Consider the following 15,147-nt stretch of genomic DNA (forward strand, 5'->3'; position numbering starts at 1 on the left):
ATTTCAAAGGCCATTCGAGCACAGTGTTTAATAAGAACATAATCTCTAGAATTAGCTAGACCCGGTACCAGGACTTGTTCTATCATGTACTCGCTGTGTGATCTTGGAAAGTGACTGAGCCCTGTTAATTTTAGGTTCTCTCAGAGACGTACTAGGGAGAGGAATAATACCCACCCCAGGAGATAATGAGCTCAAGGAGACTGGCACATGGTAACGCACTAAATAAACTTCTATTGCTCTTCCTGTTTTGGGAACGCTGCTGTTAATACTAGAGGCAGCATGGTCTGATTCCTGATGCGGCTGAAAGAACAGGGATTTTAATAAGAAACCCAGAATTTGCACTCCACCCCCTGCCACTTCCTAGCTGTGTGACCTTGGGGAAATCACTGGATCCTTCTCAACTGAGCTTCCTCATCTGGAAAAGAGGGAAAATAAAAATAGCTAACTTACCAACAACAAGCCTGAGGGGCTAATGGGGTGACTAGTGTGAGCCTTGCCGCACTCTGTATGCATACATTATGTTGTTATTGTCAGTGTTATGGACAGAATGTTTATCCCCACAAAACACATATGTGGAAGTCCTAAACCCCCAATGTGATGCTCTCAGAGCTGGGGCCGGGGGAGGTGATTGCGTTTAGATGAGGTCATAAGGGTGGAGTCCCCATGAAATCAGAGGGAACCAAGATCCTGGACTTCCAGCCTCCAGAACTGTGAGAAATAAATGTTTGTTGTTTAAGCCGCCCAGTCTGTGGTATTTTGTTACAGCAGCCTGGACCGATAAAGACAATGACACCATCAAAACAGAATCTATTCCTTTTATTCAGGAATTTTTGTTTACAAAAATCGTACGTGTTCAGTGATCCTAACTGCTTTTCTGTTAGCCATAGAAGTGAGGATTCTGGGGCCCCACTAAGGCAGCACAGGGGTAGAGCATCTGCCTTCCCCAACAAAAAATGAACATCTCTTTGTGCCTGTCTTAGATGGACCTCCATGAGCAATGACAATGTGTCCCGGCCAATGGCCCATATGTCTGAAGAGAAACTGAAACAGAGGATTGTTGACTCTGGTCTCTGCCTACTGGTTATTACTTTTGATGTTTTGTTAGTTTTTCAGATTTTGATGCTGTTGTAATAACCCAGTTATTATTTGACAGGAAAGGAGTGAAAAGGGAGACCAGATAATATAGGCCTGCCATGTATACAGCTTTGCCAAAAAGTTGCATTTAACATTCTCCAAGTCTGTTCCCTTCTGATTGATGACGGAATGGACTAGACCAGGGGTCGGCAAACTGCGGCTCGCGAGCCACAGGCGGCTCTTTGGCCCCTTGAGTGTGGCTCTTCCACAAAATACCGACTTCTGCAAAGTTTCAATCGCACTGTACATGCGCGCCCGCACGTGGTATTTTGTGGAAGAGCCACACTCAAGGGGCCAAAGAGCCGCATGTGGGCTCGCAAGCTGCAGTTTGCCGACCACTGGACTAGACAAAGGCAGTTGAGTTGCAAGCCCAGTAAGGTCTGAGTGAATCCTGCCTCCTCAACTTTCTAGCTGTGTTAGCTTGGGCAAGTCACTTAACTTTTCTATAACCTGTGTTCTTGTTTGCAACATGGGGAAGGATAATAACGATCTCCAGGGTGGTTGGGAAAATTAAGACAGTACATTTAAAATTTTAGAGTCATATCTGACACCCAGTCAGTGCTCATCAGCTTCACCTTCCTTTCCTACGCTCTCTTCTTACCATTTCTTGCTCATTATACCTGATTATCGACACCTCTCTGGGGCCTTGGGAGAGATGATCCCTAACAGCCAATATCTGTGTGAGTCTGTAAGAAAGTGTCCCTGGGGAAACTTTAACCAATACTCCTAAATTGAAACTCTTGCTCGAAGTGTTTACAACCACTTGGGGCTTTGGAATATCTCAGTAAAAACAACACATGCCTGTTGAATATACTTGCTAGTTGAGCATTTGAAAGTGTATATGTATGTGAGAGAGAGGGTGAGGTGGCGAGGAGGAGGGAGAGAGGGCGAGCCCTTGGGTATCGCAGAATATCTCTGGTGTATGGACAAAAAACTGGTAACTGTACACTCTTTTCTCATTTCTTTTTGTATATTTTCTTTTAAGTTTGCACGTATTACCTATTCAAATATTAATTCAAAATTTCAGTGAGGTTGGAATAAGTTCTTGATTTTTATCAGTAAATACTCTAGAAAGTTCTCCAATACCTTGAAGGTTAATATAGCCTCCAAAACTTTCTAATATATGGGCAAGGGAAATTGTGGCTCTTGAAGAAAACCACTGTCTATTACTGGCCAGAAGAAAAGAGTCTAATCCTGTGGCCTCCTTGCCATAGAATATGCTGGAACCTCTCTCCTCAAGATTTGCAAAGTAGCCAAGCACTGTTCAAGGTACATTTCACCCATCAACTCAGGTTAGTTTTCACAACAATCTTATGAGGTGAGTCATTATTATTCATAATTTACATATTATAAAATTGGGCCTCACAGAGTGTCCTAACTAGCAAGTGAGAGCTGAGATTGAAACCTGTTATACACTTTTGTTTCTTTTTTATTTATTGAACTAGAGGCCCAGTGCATGAAATTTGTGCACTTGGGGGGGGCATCCCTCAGCCCGGCCTGCACCCTCTGGCAGTCCGGAAGCCCTCAGGGGGTGTTCGACTGATGGCTTAAGCCAACAGTCCAACATCCTTAGCGCTGCTGCGGAAGCAGGAGAGGCTCCCCACCACTGCCACTGCACTTGCCAGCCATGAGCCCGGCTCAGGGCTTCTGGCTGAGCGGTGCTTCCCCTGTGGGAGCTCACTGACCACCAGGGGGCAGCTCCTGCATTGAGCATCTGCCCCCTGGTTGTCAGTGTGCATCATAGTGACCAGTCGTTCCACCGTTTGGTGGATTTGCATATTAGCCTTTTATTATATAGGATAATTAAAAATATTTTGAAAAGTTTGGCATGGAACATTGTGTAAATTTAAGGTGTATAGCATGTCACTTTGATACATTTATATACTGTTTTATGACTGCCATTGCAGTGATATTTATCATGTCACACAGTCATAGTATAAAATTGTCTATATTCATTATACTGTACATTAGATCTCCATGGCTTATTTACTACTTGTTATGAATCTGTCCCCTTAAATACCATTAATCTTATCCCTCCACCCCACCCCCTGGTAACCACCACTTTACTCTCTGGTAGGTTGGGATATTTTGTTTTGTTTTATTTTATTTTATTATTTTATTTTATTTTATTATTTTATTTTATTTTATTTTATTTTATTTTCAGCCCAAACCTGTTATAGGTTTGTTATAAGGATCACAGAACTGTCATAAAGCTAAAATACATTAACACATTTAAAGGGCTTAGACCCAGTATTGTGTGCAGTAACCCTCCCCACAAAGGGCCAACATTAATATTCTGGAGTCAGGGAGGAATTTTGTAAGTTAGAAACATGATCAAGTCAGCAAAAGCATGGAATTCGTTTTAATAATCTGAAATGTAAGGTAAGGCCCCACTTCTTCTGTGCCTAGGAGCTCTGCTTTTGCAGATAGTTTCCCTTTGTTTGTCGTTCCTGTGTGTGCCATTCCCTCGAAGACCTCCTGCCACCAATTCTAAGTGCCCCTCACCCCACCCACCCTTTTTATGCTTTTCATCACAGAAATTTTTAACATAAAATCAGAGAAAAGTAACATTTTAAAATGTAGCCATTGGGACTGACCACCCACCCAAGCCAAAGTTTTATTGGATCTTTCCTTTGTGGTTTTTACTGGGTTGTGTTTCTACCTGTGGGAGGTGAGAGCAGGTGAAGCAGGAGACTTGCAGGGCAATTTATCATTCCAAGTGCTCAGTGCACAAAGACAGTTTGAGGTCCTCTGTTCCCAATGTGTACAGGAATAGCAACCACATACCTGCTTGCTATATAAAGCACAGGAACCAGTAATACCTGAGCCTGACTGACTGAAAATACACCATGTTTCTACAGGTGAATGTCAGGCTCACAAAACCATAAAACAAGAGAATACCTCCTGATTTAAATCAGAATGCACTGCCCAGTATGATAGCCACTAGCCACGTGTGGCTATTAAGCTCTTAAAATGGGGCTACTTTATTCTATAGGTGTGAAATAGAAAGAATTAGTTAAAAACACTACAATGTATCAATATTTTTATATTGATTACATGTTAAAAGGATAAAACTGGCTATATTGGGTTAAGTCATATAATTACAATCGATTTCATTGCCTTCTTTTTATTTTTTAAAATGTGGATACTAGAAAAATTAAAATTACCCATGTGGCTTGCATTATATTTCCACTTGGTAGCACTGCTCTAAATAAAGTCTTAACTCTACCTTGATCTGACATGTTAAGTCTCCAGTACCTTAGAAACAATAATATATAAAGTGACTAAATTCAAATCTAGAACTAAGTACATTTATTATGTACCCACTAAGAGTTCTTGTCCTTAAGAAAAAGAAAGGGAACTAAAATATTTTGAGTTCTATGTTGTGCCAGGCCCTGGGCATCCTTGCCAGCTAGATATTATAATTTCTACTACACAACTAGGCTCCAGCTTCAAGCCTTCCATATAGTGGGGAAGAGGGGGGGAGTTTCTTGAAACTGATATAAGCATAGGCATCTCTCCTCCATGATCTTCTCTACACCCTTATTCATAAACTAGAGGCCAAGTGCACCAATTCGTGCATGGGTGGGATCCCTTGGCCTGGCTGGCAATGAGGGCCATCTCACCCAGTCCCGATTGGGGCCGGCTGGCCGGGGGGGTGGGGGGTGGGGGCCGTGGGAGGTTGGCTGTGGGAGCGCACTGACCACCAGGGGAAGCTCCTGCACCTGCCCCCTGGTGGTCAGTGTGCATCATAGCTACCAGCCAGTCATCCGGTCATCGGTCATGCCAGTCACTTAGGCTTTTATATATATATAGATAGATAGATAGATACCCTCTTTCCAACTCTAACCTGTGTGTTTTAGTCCCTTCTAGCTGCTATAACAAAATACCATGGACTGGGTGGCTTATAAACAAATATTTATTTCTCACAGTCTGAAAGCTTGGAAGTCCAAGATCATGGTGCCAGCATGGGAGGGTTCTGGTGAAGGGCTTCTCCTGGGCTGCAGACTGCTGACTTCTCACTGGGTCCTCTCATGGTGGTGGAGTAGCAGGGAGCTCTCTGGAGTCTCTTTTGTACGAGCACTAATCCCATTCATGAAGGCTCCACCCTCATAACCTAACCACTTCCCAAAGGTCCACCTCCTAATACCATCACCTTGGGCATTAGGATTTCAACATATAATTTCGGGGGAACACAAATATTCAGACGAAAGCACTGAATGTAAATGGGCAGGGGGGTGTGTGTTTCTTTATTGTATGTTCCAGTGACAAGACCTTTCTTCACCTTTAAATTTGTGAACTTTGAAATCCTAGGAGATAATTAACTACAAGGAGATAATAATAATAATCCTATCTAATAATAGACAAACATGGTAATTAACCATACCTCCCAGTCATCTCGGCTTCTCATCACATAGCATCAGCAGTGATTACTCTTATTTTTCTTGAAGAAAAAAAGCAATTGTTCTTTTAGATTCATTTCATTTGGTGAGTATTGTTTGATAAGTAGTATGTTTTCATCTTACCCATTTGCATTGTAAATGGCATCTCAAAGTTAGCATGTTGAAATCTGATTTCCAGATTTGCCAGTCCTCCCCCCGTCTCCCCGTTCCCCTTCTACTATTCCCCATCTCAGAGAATGGGCACTCCATTCTTCCTGGTAATCAGACCAAAAGCCTTGGAGTAATCTTTCACTCCACTTATCCTTCCATCCAACCTGGCAGCCTGGCAGCTCTACCTTCAAAATAGTGTTATTAGCTAGCATTTAACCACTTCTCACCATCAAATGCCAATTCCTCCAGTCCAAACCATCATAAGGCCTCCCTTCAATGACCACAGAGATCTGTGTCCCACCCCCCCGCCCCTTCAGTCTACTCTCAGCACAGCAGCCAGAGTAACCCTAACACAACTTTAATCATGTCTCCTCTGCTCAAAACCCTACAATAAGAGGATGACCACAATCAAATTCTCTCTGGTGGCTCCCAAAGCCCCATAGTCAAGGACTTCAGTCATGTTGGACTTCTTGCTATTCCTCAAAACAGCAAGTCCTCTCCAACTTCAGGGCCTCCGTCCAAAATGCTCTTCTTCCACCATCTGCTCGGTTCAGCTCTCTTACCCCTTTCAGGCCTTGTCTCACCTGCCTCCTCTTCAGCAAGAATTCCTTGGCCAGTGTACTTTATTTTATTTTTAAAAAATATTTTTATTGATTTCAGAGAGGAAGGGAGAGAGAGAGAGAGAGAGAGAGAGAGAGAGAGAGAGAGAGAGAGAGAAACATCAATGATGAGAGAGAGAGAATCATTGATCAGCTGCCTCTTGCACACCCCCTACTGGGGATCAACCTGGGCATGTGCCCTGACCGGGAATCTGTGGCCTCCTGGTTCATAGGTCGATGCTCAACCACTGAGCCATGCCAGCTGGGTGGCCAGTGTATTTCAAATTTGTCATTGCCCTGCCCAAATACTCCCTTCCCCTGCTTTATTCTTCTCCATAATCTTGATCGCCACTGAACATATTATGCCTCCTACTCATCTGTTTTATTTATTTCCCTAAAATAGGATCTAAACTCCACAAAGGTGAAGATCCTATTTTATTCACTGCTATCATCACAGTTTTTAGAACAGGGCCTGCCACAAAATAGATGTCCAACGAATGGTGTTAAAGATTCAATAAAGTTTTCAGGTGAGGATAATGAGGCACAGAGAAGCTCAGTTTTAGGCCAAGGTCACCGGACTAGGAAATACAAGGGTCAGGGTTAGAGCCCAGTCTGTGTTCATTTCCCTCCCTCCGTTGCTTCAGGAGGTAAGAGGGGCTCCTTATCCAACCACAGGAGCTGGCTGGCTGGGCTGTGCTGTGGGGGAAGCACACCCAGGTTCAGGTATAAGTCCTGCTAGAAGTCCTGAGCTGACACAGAAACCGCTCTTTTGGCGGCATCGAGGACAGTCTCTGAGATTACAGAAAGTAATTTGAAGGCATATGATGACGCTTGCCAGTTTTAAGACTGGCTTTAACTATTTTTCTTGCAGCTGTAGCTTTCTGGGATAATGAATGTACCACATGTTTGTATCTCCAGGTTCCCATACAAATTAGGAAACTAAAACTGCCAGATGATGAAAACAGATTTCTGCTTGTTTCCATGGGAAGTCAACTGCCATGAAACCTCAGGCAATGGGGGGGAGAGCGTTCGGCTCGAGGTGTTCTCTGGCGAGTGGAGGCACTCTGCTGCCCAGGCTCCTGCCCACAGCTGTTCAAAATGCCAGGTTGCCCACCCTGCTGGTGGCCAAGAAACACTGCAAAGGTCAGCATGTCTTATCCAGCTCTTTTCAGTGTCCACCCCCAGGGGTCCGGGCCCTGGAGGTTAGGTGTGAGGAAAAGCCCCTTACTAATGACAAATAGACACTTAGTAATGTGGGGCTCAGCCTCACCCAGCGTGCTTTCAGCACATTCTGAAACTTCTAGGCGATCTCCTGGTGGACAGAGAGATGCACAATAAAGGACTCCTGCTGGAAGAGTCTCTGTGGGCTACTAAAAACTAGACAGAGTTCATTCAGGGGAGTGAGGGATGTTCTGTAAACACAGCCAAATGTGCCTGGGCAGCTGCCCTGAGGATGTCTCCAGGAGGCTGTGATGATTACTTATTCCCACTTGCCCCATAATTAGCACCAATTTGCCTAACAGAGGGAATGCCAAGGGAAAAGGCTACAAAAAGATGTCAGGGTTGCCTTGCCAGTGGCAATCTCTGACTTGTCTTGGGAAATGGGTTCAGTAGCTTACTCTACCCTAAATTGAGGGTTGATTAACACAGGCCACCCAAAAAAAATTAAGGGGGAAAGAGAACTCTTCTCTGCTTTCTGAACCCAGACCGTGATTGGGGCCTGCCAGGGCAAGGCCCAAACCTAGACATGCAGCAGTAAAGTTGAGCGTAGAGTTTCAGTTTGGAATGAGATGGCCCTCAATGCTAATGCTTGTTCTCTAACTTACTAGCTTTGAGGGCTCAGGGAACTCAGAGCCATGGTTTGAGTGTCTGCTGGGTACGAAGACAACCTCCTCCTCAGGAAGGTAATGAGGATGAAATAAGCTAACAAGTTACAGCTCTCATACCAAGCCTGGTGGACAATAAGTACTCAGATCCTTGTGGACTCCTTTTCTTTCTCTCTGTTGCTATGTTTTACTGACAAAATTGGAAAATAGGTTGGGGAGCATAACCAGTATTACTAGCACTAGTAGCTCAATTCTTCTCAGAATTGCTACCAAGGATGCAGACAGTGCAGAAGGTTCTAAATCTTTGCACACAACATACCCATTTACTTGTAACTCTTTAGTTAGAATTAGTTGCCTTGCTTAGATGGAATGTTTTTCAAAGAAACTAAGTGGAGAAGGACACATATTATCTTTTGCCAAAATAAACTATTGGTAGAGCCTTCTGGAATTAAGACCATGGGTCACAATGCATTCCAAATGCCTTGCCTGGACTAGTCAAAATATTTTGACTTCTCGTCTTCAAATGACACACAGGCATGATTCTTTAGCATGAGGCCATCCTGATAGGTTGCATGTAAGCCAAATTAGAGGAAGTGGTATTATCATTTTACTAAAGGCCCAGTGCATGAACTTTGTGCACAGGTAAGGTCCCTAGTGGCTGCTGGTGGGGGCCTCCCTTCCCCCAGCTGCCCACCCCCTGGTGGTCAGAGCACATGTAACTCCCGGTTGGTCAAACTCCCACCCATGGGGATATTAGCCTTTTATTATATAGGATGGTGCCGGGGAGACTTATAGTAAATCAGCCTATTACAGTTATATGAAATCATGCTTTTGTGACTTGATCTATATCTGTAGATTCCAGTAATAACTACTCAATATGTGTCTGCTCTGTTTTTACCCCAACCCAATTCTGACACTATCTAGGGTTGGTGCAGACTCCACAGGTTAAGGGCAAAGAGCTCCACAGGACTGTCCCGCTTCAGATGCTAGCCACACATCTTGGGAGGCCACTCACATTTCTGGCCAACTGGCTACAAATTTGAGGGTTCCATGGTGCCCTCAGATTTAATAATTTACTAGAATGACTCTCACAGAGCTTAAGAAAATGCTATACTTGTGATCATGGCTTTATTATAAATGATGCCACTCACGAGCAGCCAAATGGGATGCCTAGGGCCAGGTCTAAAAGGGAGCACAGAGCTTCTGCACCCTCTCCCAGTGGAGTCAGGGCATATTACACGATGCCCACATTTATGAGTTCACCAACCAAGAAGCTCCACTGAGCCTCAGTACCCAGAGTTTGTATTGGTGTTTCATTACACAGGCATGGTTGATTAAATCATTGGCCACATGATTGAACTCAATCTCCAGCCCCTCAACCCTTCTTCCCCGCAGAGTCAGGTTGACCCAAAGTTCCAACACTCTACTCACAAGGTTGGTCTTTCTGATGTCCAGATCCCCTCCTGAAGTTATCTAGAGGTCCCCTCGGGTCACCTCATTAACTTAACAAAGACACCGCCATCAGTCGGAAAATTCCAAACATTGTAAGAGCTCTGTACCTGAAATCAGGACAAAGATATTTTTTACTACACCATGGTCTCCTATTATTTAAAAATCATCAGGGATTTTAACTTTAAGCTTTATCCTTTGGGCGGGGATCGGGGGTGTCACTTAAAGCAAGCTGGAATGATCATTTATTGAGCGCTGCTGTGGGCCAGCCATTTATAATGTATGTGCTGACAGCAGTACTTTTGGGGGATAAATTAGAGGGTTGTCTGGAGGAAGGGTGGTCTGGATGAAGCTAAGCCAGGGGAAGATTGGGAAGAAGCAGTAACACTATGTAACCACAAAGTGAGAGCTAAACTAGGGGAGCAGAAGTGGAAATGGAAAAGGAGGATTTGAGAGAGATTTTAAAGGAAGAATTCAACTTATTTAAAGTGTTGTGTCAAATACAAAATACTACACAATGGGTCAAGAAGTTAAAACTACTTGAAGAGTTCAACTACTTTCTAATATCCCAGTGATATTGATAAAGTGGCTCCTCTGTGATTAATAGAACTTGTATTTTAAAAATTTAAAACTCAACTAACATTAAAGTTCTTAATATTTTACCTCTTGAACAAACTTTGGGACCCTTGTCCTGATTGCAATGCCATATTCCCATTGGTTCTTCTGAACAAAAATGTTGGCTCCCCTGTGTTCAAATGGAAGACCTGCTTCTGTTTGAAAATTAATATTGTTTTTTGTTTTGTTTTTGTACCTTTAAATAGCCTTTTGAAATTTGTTCACTTTTGAGTGCAAGTTCCTTTCTCCCCTTGTAGATCACAGACTGGTGAAGGGGCTGGCGTGTGTGGAAAGTACCCAATGTAAAAGAGAACTTGTAATACTGCAGTGTTAAAACTGGCTATTTCTTCCTGCAAGTAGATTTCAGTTAATAATAAAAGTAATTTCAGAATTCTCAATGTGTACCCTTTTCTTCATGACAGTAACTTAGAGAACCACTCATATCCATAGAGGTTTTGCAATATGACAGATACTTTAAATAAGGTTTTAAGAAATAATTTAATGGGTTTAAATTTGTTTTGGTGGGGGAGATAAGGGTTATTTTAATGTATTATGTATATATTAAATTGAAATAGAAATGAAATAGTAAAAAATTATATACAGTTTATTCAGGCAATAAGAACTCATTATGTTTACTTAAAATTATTATATATCAAGTTATAAGATATTGATTTTTAAGAAAATTGGCAACTGGCAACCCTTCATGTTTGTCAATATCCTTAAAAAAAATCTTGAAAATTGGACTCCTCCTTTGACATTATATTAAAATAATTAAATCAACAAATAATTTTTTAACCTTAAGTATGTGAGAAATAAGAAAAAAATGTAAAGTGTTAAGAAGTAGATAGAGCTGAAGATGGCAGTGTAGGTAAACACCAGTACTTGCCGCCTCCCACATCAAAATAACAACTAAAACAGAGAACAACCATCATTCAAAAGTGCTTGCAATCTGGCTGAATGGAAGTCCTACAACTAGAGAAGTAAAGAACAAAGTACATGGAGATTGTTAGGAGGGCAGAGGCACGAACCGGCTACCAGCCGTGGGCAAACTACGGCCCGCGGGCCGGATCCGGCCCGTTTGAAATGAATAAAACTAAAAAAAAAAAGACCGTACCCTTTTATGTAATGATGTTTACTTTGAATTTATATTAGTTCACACAAACACTCCATCCATGCTTTTGTTCCGGCCCTCCGGTCCAGTTTAAGAACCCATTGTGGCCCTCGAGTCAAAAAGTTTGCCCACCCCCCTGGTAGTCCAACACCCACATGTGGCGTGTTTTTAACCAGGAGGGATATCTCGGCTGTGGAGGCCTCCCATGAGGAGCAAGAGGTCCAAGCCCCACACTAGACCCCAGCCCAGGGTTCCAGTACTGGGAAGAGAATTCCCCATAACTTCAGGCTATAAAAACCAGTAGGGATTGTGGCTTAGTGTCACAGAGGCTGCTGGAGACCAGGGAGTTCCTCTTAAAGGGCCAGTACACGGACCGACTCAGACTCAATCCCTCTGGGCTCCAACGCTGGGGCGGCGGCTTGAAAGGAACTTGGGACATTTGGGGAAGAACTGGATTGTCTGGCATTGGGGCAGGAACTCAGGGGCAGCTTTCTCCCAGACAGGGTGCTTGAGGGGGTCATTGTTCCTTTGCTAGGACTTCCCCTATTCAAGAGCTGACTGGCAGCCATATCTGAGTTTCCATCAGTCTGGCCCACACTGTTTGCTCCACCCTGATGACTCTCTGAGAGTCACCCAATTTGCAGTCCCACCCAAGCTGTTTGTAGTGGCTTTTCCGTATGAATGGTTCAGGCTTCAGACTTTCCTAAAATCTCTTAAACAAGTAGCATCTGACATCAGCATGTACCACAGCTACCAAAAAGAGGCCCAAGATCCAGCACTAGCACCAGCCTGCCTTGCTTCACAGCTGGGCCTGCCTGGGCACTTCCAAGCCCAGTACAAGTAGCAGACATCTTCAGATCTCTTTGTGGCTCCTGCCAGTTGGCCCTAGGCAGTGGCTAACTTTGCACCTCCTGGGAGGCCCCAGAGCCATTGACCCAGTGGATAGCTTCAGACAATACCAGATTACAACTCTTCACATCCACAAGTGACACACTCAAGGGACAGACTCAGTAAGCACCAAAGTCCCACTAAAGCAAGTCCTGCTCCATAGGGGTGTCTCCTGCACAGCAGTTTTCCCACGATAGTCAAAGCTGGTCATCACAGCCAACTGGCCTAGAGGTCAATTCCTCCCAGTGATGCCAACAGCAATCAAGGCTCAATTACAACAAGACTGTGCACACAGTCCACACTGGGGTGTACCTAGAGTGCCCAGCTCAGGTGACTGGGGAGACTAAGCCATTGGGCCCTACAGGACACCTACTACACAATGGCACTCTACCAATTCTGGGAGACATAGCAGCTCTACTTAATACATAGAAACAAACACAGGGAAGCAGCCAAAATATGGAGACAAAGAAATATGTCACAAATGAAAGAAATAGAAGCAAGCAAACTACTGGATACAGAGTTCAAAACAATGGATATGAGATTGTTCAAGGGTCTTAATGAGAGCTTTAAGGGACTTAATAAGACTTTCAAGGATTTTAGTGAGAATTTCAAAAACATGAAAAGGGACCAGTCAGAAATTAAGCATACACTAACTGAAATAAAGAATCATTTACAGGGATTAAACAGTAGAGTAGAGGATTCTGAGAATCAAATCAATGATTTGGAATATGAGGAAGCAAAAAACACCCAATCAGAAAAATAAAATAAAAAATAATCCAAAAATATGAAGATAGTGTAAGGAGGCTCCAGGACAACTTCAAGCATGCCAACATTAACATTATGGGGGTACCAGAAGAAGAGGAGAGACAGCAAGATGTTGAAACCCTATTTGAAGAAATAATGACAGAAAACTTTCTCTACCTGGTGAAAGAAATAGACTTACAAGTCCAGAAAGCACAGAGAGTCCCAAACAAGAGGAACCTAAAGAGGCCCACACCAAGACAAATCATAATTAAAATGCCAAGGATTAAAGACAAAGAGAGAATCTTAAAAGCAACAAGAGAAAAGCAGTTAGTTACCTACAAGGGAGCACCCATATAACTGTCAGCTGATTTCTCAACAGAAACTTTGCAGGCCAGAAGGGAGTGGCAAGAAATAGTCAAAGTGATGAATAGCAAGGACCTACAACCAAGATTACTCTACCCAGCAAAGCTATCATTTAGAATTGAAGGTCAGATAAAGAGCTTCACATACAAGAAAAAGCTAAAGGAGGTAACCACCACTAAACCAGTATTACATGAAATGTTGAAGAGTATTCTTTAAGAAGAGGAAGAAAACGAAGAAGAAGAAGAAAAGATAAAAAATATGAACACTAAAATGGCAATAAATCCTTATCTATTAACAATTGAATCTAAAAGACAAAATCCAATGAACAAAAGAAACTGGTGAATAAAATAGAATCAGAGGCATGGAAACATGGAACAAACTGACGAATCTCAGAGGGAAGGGGCGAGGAGAAGAGATTAACCAAAGATCTTATATGCATATATACATTACCTATGGACACAGACAATAGGATGGTGAAGGCCTGGGGTGGGGCAGGAACAGGGTGAAGGAGAGCTATGGGGGGAAAATGGGTGGCATCTGTAATACTCTCAACAATAAAGATTTTTTAAAAAATAAATGAGATAAATGAAAAAAAGATACAAGTAGCTATTTAATATTAATTAAAATTTATTGCATGTTTATAATGTATCAGTCACTGTACTAAGGTACATGTATTAAAAGATATAATTCTCAAGACCACACTATAAAGTAGGTACTATAATTTTCTCATTTACCTGTGGAGAAACTGAGGCTCATAGAGGTTAAGTAACTTATGTAAGTTCTCACAGTTACGGAAGATAAAAAGATGATTAATTACTGTAGGAGTTTACAGTAATGAAAGTATCAGAAAAATTTCATGGAGATAGGCTTTGAATGGGACATTTAAAGACTGAAGCAAGTTAGAGGAGAGTGGAGAGATGAGAAAAGAGAAGTAAGGGAAATTGGACGGTGGCATGAAGTATGCACAAAATTAAGGAGGTAGGAAAGAGCAACAAGCCACCAAAGGCAGGTGCAAATTTGGTTAGAGTGTCCCTTCAGTAAACAAGTCCAACATTTAGAAAAGTGGGGGGAAAAAAACGAACAAAAACATTGGGTACATAGGCATTCAGTTATCATATAAATTATAAAAACATGCAATAAGGTTAAAATCCAGATAAATGCAAATCCTTTTAGCTAGGAAATTACGATATTCTGTGCAGCTACTTGAGGTCTCATGAAGAGTAGGAGATGGATTCATACTTGCTTCTCTTTTTTTTTTTTTCATACTTGCTTCTCTTAAACCTCTAGATTCACTCTAGATTTGAGATGCGGAGGCGCAAAACGTCCCACTCAATATGTTCCTGGGTTCTTCAAGGCCTTGACAGGAAGAGAAAAAAATACTCACCAATCTCCACAAAAGAATGGTGGCAGCAGATGTAGAAGTGCATCCTGCCCTTGCATCCGAAACTTGTCCCATCCATTTGTCTTCAGTGGCCAGAACACTGAACCGATCTAGCATTACATAGTTTTACATGAAACATTCCTATCACTAGTTTTCAGAAATCATTTTGGAGTTTCAGACCTATCACTAGTTTTCAGAAATCATTTTGGAGTTTCAGAGGCTGGGCAGCAATCTACAAATTCTGTATATTAAATTATTTCCTCACCCTTGAAAGCCCTCAGAATTCCCACCTGCATGCTCCTTGGGAGATTGGCTTGGATAAGCTGCCAGTCTGATCAGAGGAAAAGCATTGTGATGTGATTGTTCGTCTAGGCAGGTCACAATGTGGCCATTTGGGGACTGGCAATTGTGGGTGATTTGGAGAACTGGTAATAACACCACTCCTGAGCATGAAAACTTAAAGCTTGCCCAAGGAAAGAACTAA

General features: G+C 42.6%; 1 protein-coding gene across 2 annotated transcripts in view; it reads left to right on the forward strand.

The window, feature by feature from the left end:
• Positions 1 to 10,525, forward strand: part of LRRC8B (leucine rich repeat containing 8 VRAC subunit B) — a 103,821-nt gene extending 93,296 nt beyond the window's left edge. Inside the window, exon 6 of one of the 2 annotated variants that reach the window (XM_023757621.1) lies at positions 10,434 to 10,525. In XM_023757621.1, coding sequence (XP_023613389.1) covers positions 10,434 to 10,510 — 77 coding nt within the window. In that variant the 3' untranslated portion in view covers positions 10,511 to 10,525. Of the gene's footprint in view, positions 1 to 7,204; positions 7,237 to 10,433 lie in introns of those variants that run through there. The other variant, XM_023757624.1, reaches the window with a different exon arrangement.
• Positions 10,526 to 15,147: the final 4,622 nt, after the last annotated feature.

The sequence above is a fragment of the Myotis lucifugus genome, unplaced genomic scaffold (assembly GCF_000147115.1).
Source record: "Myotis lucifugus unplaced genomic scaffold, Myoluc2.0 scaffold_110, whole genome shotgun sequence".
Lineage (NCBI taxonomy): Eukaryota > Metazoa > Chordata > Mammalia > Chiroptera > Vespertilionidae > Myotis > Myotis lucifugus.